Below are 8,538 nucleotides of genomic sequence, written 5' to 3'. Positions count from 1 at the left end.
AGGCCGCCGCCCCCACCTCCTCCTGGCGCGCCGCCGCCCAGACACCTCTAGCGCGAGGCCGCCGCCTCCACCTCCTCCTGGCGCGCCGCCGCCCCTGGTTCCTGACGCGCCTCCCGCCGTCGACGGCCCCCACTCCACCGCCCAACACCTTCTCGTCGCGCGCCTCCCAACGCCGGCCGCCGCCGCCCACAGCTTCTATAGCCGCTGACCTGCCTCTGCACCACCGCTGCGACCTGGCTCTTGCTGCATCGGTCCATCTGGCGATAGAAGTTCAAGCTATGCATGTGTCCCCGTCCTTCTCCGGTCGTCACCGTCATTCGACTATGCTCCTCCGCTTCCCAGCCAATACCCCCGGCCCGTCCTGCTGCTCACTCATACTCGCGCATGTGTCAAGGGGTCGTTGTAGTCCACTTCGTGCAATAGCAGCAGGACGGCTCCTTCAGGACGCATGTCATGCTCATGGAGACGGTGCTGTCTCCGGCGAGCTCATACATCCCCGAGCACGACGCATCCACGACTGCGTCCTCCCTCACATTCCCTTCCCTGTCAGTTTTCTTCTCTAGGTGGTCGTTGTGCAGGCACTCATCCTCTTGGAAGGTCCAGCTATCAGCTTCTGCAAGTTGTCCCAATTATACTTGCTACTGTGATGCAAGGACAGACCTTGCGAGAAGGTAAAAAACTGGATATATTATGTTGTAACTAAGTGCACTACGCGTGTTTGTTGTTATGCCCATGAGAGTTGGCCTTTTCATTTTATAAGGTTTTCCATTTGATTGATGATTAATGATAGGAGTTCAATTTTAGGTGCTAAAAAACATAAGACAGGTTCAGAACAAAAAAACATGAAGTTCACCTCTATTTGATTGTAAGTTACACCTCTATTCTGATCAAGCGGGGGTCTCTTACACTCATTATCCGCACATTCCTCTCCACCCTGATGCATCCCCATATCTCCCCTCGTAACTACCGCCTGCCTGGAACCACCACTGCGCCTCCCCGAGAACTTGAATCCATCTCTCTCGTCTACCTATCGCCGTCGCTACACCCCCAACCTCCCTCCACTACTCCCCTTCATCTAAGGAAAAGCAACAATCGGACTTTGGGAGAAGGGTTTCAAGACCTAGGTTTGATGACAGTGTGTCTACCATCCAGCAGTACTGACCGTCCAATCCACAAGTAAACATATGTGAGGTAATTTGTGGTACTTTTGCATAAAGACCTATGTCACCCACCCACTCATTTGCAGAAACTCACTTAGTCTCTCTAGACAAGTGCATCCACCCCACCCCGCGACCACCGCCACACCTCATGTAAACAAATAAGAAAATAAACTTTGGGTCAAATCTAGCACATGTTTAGTGATATACCATAGTCAAGGCGTTTTCAAGTTTGTATCATAATTCATACAACACAGGCACTTCATTAAATAAAAAATATACAGCTTGTTTCCGTAATTCTTCCCTCCAAACATTCATCGAGGAATACGTCACAAGTCTGAAATTTTCCAAATGACATTCTCTGACTTAGCCCAGCGTGACTTTGGGTCGTTGACAGGCAGGTCCAGCATCTGGTGGGCCCCATGTGCCAGTGACTCAAAGTCAGGCTACATAATGAGCGTAGAGTAACCTTTGAACTTTGTTTTTCTTGGTTCAAAATGGCACACTAGGTGTAGCGAATTTCACAACCATCGTCATGAAACAATATATGTGGATACGTAAGTAAACATAATTTCCTCAAGTGCTATTAATTTCTGTCACTCGAACAGTGATGTTTGTCAGCAAAGAATGGTACGGATGGAGATCTAGGGAATGATAAAAAAAAACCACGGCAGGTAGTGTCGGCATACGAGGAAAAGGTACAATACTTCTCCTTCTTTTGCGGCAAACCACATTCACTATGAACCGACACTGCTTGCTCAATGATGGCATAGAAAAAAAAGAAATGGCAAGAGAAAACAAAAATCTATTCAGTGTAGCACACTCTTCACAAAACCCAGGGAAGCACTGCCCATCAAAGAGCTGAACACATGGCTCCTGCAATGTGAAATTTTGTCATTAGCCCATAATTGAATTATCTACAACTAAGTTACTGGTGAAATCACATCATTATTAGATAAATAATTCCACAAATAGGAACTATGAATAAATAACAAGCAACATCGGCCTTTGGTTTCAGATTCAAATAGGAAGTATGAATTATCCACTCTAATTCCAAATTTACCCCAGATTCATAATCTAAGGCCCTGTTCGGAGGACCTCCACTCCTGGAGCTGCCGTTTCCTGGCTCCGCGGATTTTGCGGAGCTGGCGGAATTCCGAACAGGCTCTAAGTTTCCATAACAATGGGACCCCAGATTCATAATCTAAGCAGAACCAGTCCCTGAATGACAGCAGGTAAAGTGCCAATACAATAACTGCTCCCAACTACTACTCCCTCCGTTCAAAAATACTTGTCATCAAAATAGATAAAAAAGGATGTATGTAGAACTAAAATACGTCTAGATACACCCCCTTTTATTCATTTTGATGACAAGTATTTTCGGACAGAGGGAGTAGCTCAGAACACAACTTACATCATTGAAAGAGTTGTCGGCAATGAGTAACATGATCTAATTGTGTGGCATGTATATGGTAGTATTTGCTAGCAGTGGCATGTATTCTCAGGACTAAGTTATTCCTGTTACCTATTGCAATTCTAGTGACTACAGAAGATTTTCTTCAACATAGCTCATAATCTCTCTATCCTATATATATATATATATATATATATATATATATATATATATATGAAACTTTCAGGAGATTATATGACGCATGTGTATATATTTCTAATAAGGGAAGTAAATAAATAGATCATGCCATCTAAGACATCAACAAAGTTCCTAGGTAATAAATGGCCTGAATACCAAAGATACATTCATCACAATGCAATCTTGACAAGAAAAATGAACTTCTAAGATAACGTCCACATACCAAGTTCCAAGGGGAAAAAAAGGAATCAATAACAAGGCTGATAAGTACAGTGAAGGAGATGGTAAAACCTGAGGGCCATGATGAACAACATAGCTTTGCTTCATTTACATGCTTTACAGCAAGCCCAATCATCCACGATCCAACACTAACATCATCATGTGCATATGTCCGGAGAACAGACCTAGCATTGAAAAGTGACACCAAAGATACATCACTAGATGTATACTTATAAAAACATCTCTTCTTTCTACTTCTATATCCATGCTAGAATACAAAATAAATATTAGTGCACAAAGCATAGGTTGTGTACCTGTTTATAGAAATGAACTGAGCCACGGCCCTTGATACGACAAACATTTCACCAGAAGCATGTCGAAAGTATCTATGAGTTGGTACAATGAAATGGGTGAGCCACCACCGTAGTGGTATTGAGCATTCAATGTACTAAGATTAAATACTAGTACAGGTTGCTTACGATTTCCCGTCACCAAATTTCCACCAATCCGGTTCATACCACTTATGGGTCCTGTTTCAAGGAAGCTGTTAGCGATTGTCGATTCCCTGACAAAGAAAAGGATGCAAGAGGCAAACATGGTACACAAATCCCATTTCTTCTGGCTCAAACAACTCACGCTTCAGAAAAGACCTCCCCAGATTTCATACAGCCTATGTAGACACGAGGCTTGTCCCAGTGAGTTTCAAGCATTGCACTCAGAGTGTCTGCATAAACACAATATGTTGTTCCGTGTTAGGTGCTGCTTTTCCCCGCAAAAAACTGAAAGTGCTATTTGACTATAAAACATGTCGAGCAAGTGCGAAAAATGCATTCCAGAAACCAAGATCTTGCAGATAGACTTTTTTACAGATCAAAAAGTTTCGCTTCGACAAGGCCCAGGAATCACGCAATCTCTCGCCCCCGCATAGCCAACCTCAAAGACAGCGACGCTAACACAGGCTTCTTCCACCGGCAGTGCTCGTTCAGACGACAGAAGAACCGCATCTTTAGCCTCACTGCAGATGGCAGGGTGCTCACGGACCACACTGAGATGGCGCGCAGGCAGCCTTCCTCTGTCACGGCACCCTGCTCGGCACCGCCGCCGACCAGGAGCACTCCCTGGACCTGTCGCAGCTCATTGAACCGACAGACCTCGCCGACCTTGACGAACCGTTCAGCGCGGAGGAGATCTGGGAGGCTGTCAAGCGCCTCCCCGCGCACAAGGCGCCGGGACCAGACATGTTCACGGCGGAATTCCTTCGCGCGCGCTGGAGCACCGTTAGGCAGGACTTTCTCGACGTGTGCTAGCAGCTCTATGACCTGCGAGGAAGGGGGTTCTGCAAACTGAACCAAGCGCTTCTGACGCTGCTCCCGAAGAACACCGCAGCCCATGGACTGCGCGACTACCGGCCGATCAGCCTTATTCACCTTGCGGCCAAGCTCTTCGCCAAGGTGCTTTCGCGCCTCGGCGCCAAGCTGGATCTCCTAGTCAGCCGCAACCAGAATGCGTTCATCTCGGGACGGAGCTTACACGACAACTACGTCCTCGTCAAGCAATCGCTCAAGCTGTTACACCATTTGGGAGCTCCACGAGTCATGATTAAGCTCGACCTCACGCGCGCCTTCGACTCCATATCGTGGCCATTCCTCTTCGAGGTTTTGCGCCAATATGGATTTGGGAACCGCTTCCTCCAGCACGCATGTTCTAGTGAACAGCGAGCCCGGACCACCCATCTGGCGCCGACAAGGGCTCCGCCAGGGCGACTCTATGTCCCCGCAGCTCTTCGTGCTCACTGTCGACACGCTCGGACGGCTCCTGAGACGTGTCCACAGCTTGGGCATTCTGCAGCCACTGCACCCCCGACGACACATCCCAACGATCTCGCTTTACGCCGGCGGCGTCATGGTCTTCTGCCATGCCACGGCTGGCGACGTCGCTGCGGTCAAGGAGATCCTCGCCTTGTTCAGCAGGGCCTCTGGCCTCCAGGTGAACTTCGCCAAGAGCTCCGCTACCATCTTGCACGGCGACTAGGCGGCCACGGAGACGATCACGCACCTCGGATGCCCGGTTGTGACACTCCCTATCACCTACCTCGGCATCCCCCTGTCCACACGCCGCCCATCAGCCGCCCAGCTGCAGCCCATGGTCAATTCGGTCGCCGCACGCCTCCCAACTTGGAAGGCCTGGCTGATGACCAAAACCGGGCGCCTGGCACTGGTTAAATCAGTCATGTGAGTGATCCCGGTGCACCAGCTGCTCGCGTTCACGCCCCCTAAAAAGACTATCAAGCAGCTCGAGAAGATTCAACGCGAATTTCTCTGGGCCGGGCGCGCCGCTGCCAACGGAGGGCACTGCCACGTGAACTGGAACCACGTCTGCCGCCCCATCGAGCTTGGGGGTCTAGGCGTGCGCGACCTCGAACGAGCCGGCCTTGCACGAAGGCTGCGATGGTTGTGGTTCTCTAGAACAGATCCCGAGCGAGCGTGGCAAGGGCTCGACCTCCAGTTCTCGTCCATGGAGCATGCGCTCTTCTGGCCATCCACGTCCATGGTCATCGGGAATGGATTGACCACCCTGCTATGGGAGGACCGGTGGATCAACGGCCAGTCCGTCTGCGAGCCCCTGCCCAACCTCTACGACTGCATCCCCAAGCGATGGCGCAGGGCGAGAACCATGGCGGACGGGCTGAATGGCAACTCCTGGGCATGTGACATTCACGGCAACCTGGGCCTGCAGGAGATTGGTCAGTACCTGCAGCTTTGGCAGGTAATGCAGCACACCGAGCTCTCCGCTGCCCCGGACCAGCTGATCTGGAAATGGACGGCGAGCGGCACCTACTCCGCCCAATCCAGCTACTTGGCCACATTTCATGGATCGACGACTTGCTACTACTGGAAGCTTATCTGAAAAAGTTGGGCGCCGCCGAGAGTAAAATTCTTCCACTGGCTGGCCAACCAAGACCGGTGCTAGACTGCTGAGAGGCTGGCTCGCCATGGACTGCAACACCACCCTCGCTGTCTCCTATGCGATCAAGAGCCGAAAATGCTCCGACACCTGCTGCTGGAATGCCCCTTCGCTCGCCAGGCATGGCACGAGGTCCTGGCTTGGCTGCGCACTCCAGCCCCAATTCCCACCCGCGAGCCCTCGCTCATGCACTGGTGGAAGCATGCCAAAGAGAACACGCCACCGAGCCTTCACAAAGCCTTGAAACCCGTTGCGCTGCTCGTGTCTTGGATGGTTTGGAAACATAGGAACAGCTGCATCTTCGACAACGCATCACCATCTATGAATACGCTACTCGATAGGATCAAGGACGAGGCCTGCTCTTGGGCGGCTGCTGGGGCACCTGGCCTCCGGCTTGTGCTGCCACAAACCTGGGACATGCACTAACCATGCTGTAACCTGCTGTAACCTGCGCATCCTCGGACGTTTGTAACTGAACTTCTATCTTTTCAATGCAAAGAAACGCAAAGCTTCTGCGTTTTCTCGAAAAAAAAAGTTTCACTTTATTCTGTAGAAATGCAATAGCTAACTGAAGTCCCTTTTCCAACTGCCAAGTTCATTACCATCATAACATATCAACAACAAAAAATGGAGCACTTAAATTGGCAATGACAAATTGATACTTGAAACATATCATGCAGATCAGCAGATTGATACAGCTCCTCATCCAAACATAATAATCCCCTTTGTCTGTAACTATTGGTCCAATAATAATATTTTTGGTTGCTCATACACTCCAAACAAAAATTATACAAGTACATTTGTCGTAAGAATACCTTAATATTAAAGTTCATGAATTTTTAAAAGCATATTTTGGTAAATAATACAAGCCATAGTCAGATCCTCGAGATTCTGTACAGTCAAAATGCATAAACTATTTTGAAATGGAGGGAGTACCATTTATCAACTCCGCCTATGTCTTCTAGGCATAGTCGGTCCCAAGCCCGGGTAAAGCAGGAGGGTTGTGATAGGCTTGGCAAGCCAACATAAAAACTAGCCAGTCATATAGGTATGAAACCCATATGAGTGAGAGTAGTACTAGGATGGGTGACCTCCTGGGAAGTCCTCGTGAAAGGGTTTCATATCTAAGGGTTGTGATAGGCTTGGCGAGCTAACGTAAAAACTAGCCAGTCTTTTGGGTATGAAACCCATTTGGGCGAGAGTAGTACTAGGATGGGTGACCTGCTGGGAAGTCCTCGTGAAAGGGTTTCATATCTAGCCTACCCCAACTTGTTTGGGATAAAAGGCTTCGTAAATAAGTAAGGAGTACCATTTATCACACAAAATTGTTCAGACGTAATAAAAGTTAACAGATGATACTTACCAACATTTATGTATATATCATCATTGACCTTAGCATAAAATTCAGCATCAAATGTCTCTGCAGCATTAGCAAAGTAACATTTTGTCTTCTTAGGGAGCTCTTCATCAGACTCTATATGATCATCCTGCAATGCCCAATAATAGTCAAGCACTACAAAGTGAGAAACAAAACATCCAATGTAAAAAAAAGTGAAAACACGGCTCTAGCAACTTATCTTGAAATGAGAAAGGTGGGTCAGGGTGGGGGTTCTTTTTCATAACAATTTGGACGCCATACAAAAAGTAACAAGTAACATACAGTGAAAACACGGCTCGAGCAAGTTATCTTGAAATGAGGAAGGTGGGTGAGGGCGGGGGGTTCTTTTTCATAACAATTTGGGCGCCATGCAAAAAGCAACATACAGTAGCAAAGCTAGGTGGCTTGTAATTCGACTGGTATCTCAGGCAGCACATAGTCCATAGTAACAAGGCAAACTATCAATATGTTTCCTTTTCTTTTTGCCTTTTGAAATCTGAATTCAACACTACGAAAGAGGACCAAGATCAAAAGTTGATCAAATGGAATCCTAAACAGTGTCGGTATCATATGTTCGATTCTTAAATCAGGCATACCAAGATCACAAAATCATTTGTACTTCTATTCTCGTCATCGATTTCCCTGTCAAAACGATCTCCTCGATTTGCACTGCATGGAGGAGCAACTATCAGATATCTAGACTTCATATTATCATTCCAGTAGGATTGTACGTATACAGTACCTTCTTCCAACTATGAAACGTACTACAATGCCTTTCTCATCTTCTAGTTTCTTCAGCAGTGAACCTGCACACATAAGTAAATTTAAACCACAAAGACAACAGAGAGGATTTCTTACCAATAGTAAGTTTCAAAACTAAGGAAATAGATGGAACACATTTTACTGTCTTTATTAACTGAAGATCAGCATTGCCAGAGTCTCATTTTCAAAATAAGTAGAACTGCAGCATTTGCTTCTAGATTTTGTCTAATACCTACCAATGCTAAATGCATAAGTTTTGTTCATAAATGATTAGTAATTTTACACAAGACTGGCTCTGTCCAGGTCATTGAAGTATGTGGATTGCCCAACCTTCATCAGTTCGGATTTTTGGTTCTACTGGTTGGTGCATGAAACTTGACATGGTATCAGAGCTAAGGGATCTTGGGTTTAAGTCTCGGCTTTCACAATTAGAATAAAAAAACTTTGGCCTCTTTCTGTCCGTGTTT

The 8,538-nt window shown here is 47.3% G+C and overlaps 1 protein-coding gene across 1 annotated transcript in view; it reads right to left on the bottom strand.

Annotated features, from left to right (window-relative positions):
• Nucleotides 1-1,705: 1,705 nt before the first annotated feature.
• The window catches only part of LOC119330078 (hydroxyproline O-galactosyltransferase HPGT1-like), a 9,335-nt gene continuing 2,502 nt past the window's right edge, over nucleotides 1,706-8,538 (bottom strand). The window contains exons 5-12 of the mRNA XM_037603192.1: nucleotides 8,052-8,115; nucleotides 7,906-7,978; nucleotides 7,295-7,418; nucleotides 3,604-3,691; nucleotides 3,447-3,497; nucleotides 3,282-3,353; nucleotides 3,040-3,152; nucleotides 1,706-2,033 (exon numbers count right to left, since the gene is read on the bottom strand). Coding sequence (XP_037459089.1) covers nucleotides 2,011-2,033; nucleotides 3,040-3,152; nucleotides 3,282-3,353; nucleotides 3,447-3,497; nucleotides 3,604-3,691; nucleotides 7,295-7,418; nucleotides 7,906-7,978; nucleotides 8,052-8,115 — 608 coding nt within the window. The 3' untranslated portion in view covers nucleotides 1,706-2,010. The remainder of the gene's footprint in view (nucleotides 2,034-3,039; nucleotides 3,153-3,281; nucleotides 3,354-3,446; nucleotides 3,498-3,603; nucleotides 3,692-7,294; nucleotides 7,419-7,905; nucleotides 7,979-8,051; nucleotides 8,116-8,538) is intronic.

The sequence above is a fragment of the Triticum dicoccoides genome, chromosome 7A (genome assembly GCF_002162155.2).
Source record: "Triticum dicoccoides isolate Atlit2015 ecotype Zavitan chromosome 7A, WEW_v2.0, whole genome shotgun sequence".
Classification (NCBI taxonomy): Eukaryota; Viridiplantae; Streptophyta; class Magnoliopsida; order Poales; family Poaceae; genus Triticum; species Triticum dicoccoides.
Note: the sequence above shows the minus strand (reverse complement) of the source record. Positions and strands in the feature narration are given on the sequence as shown.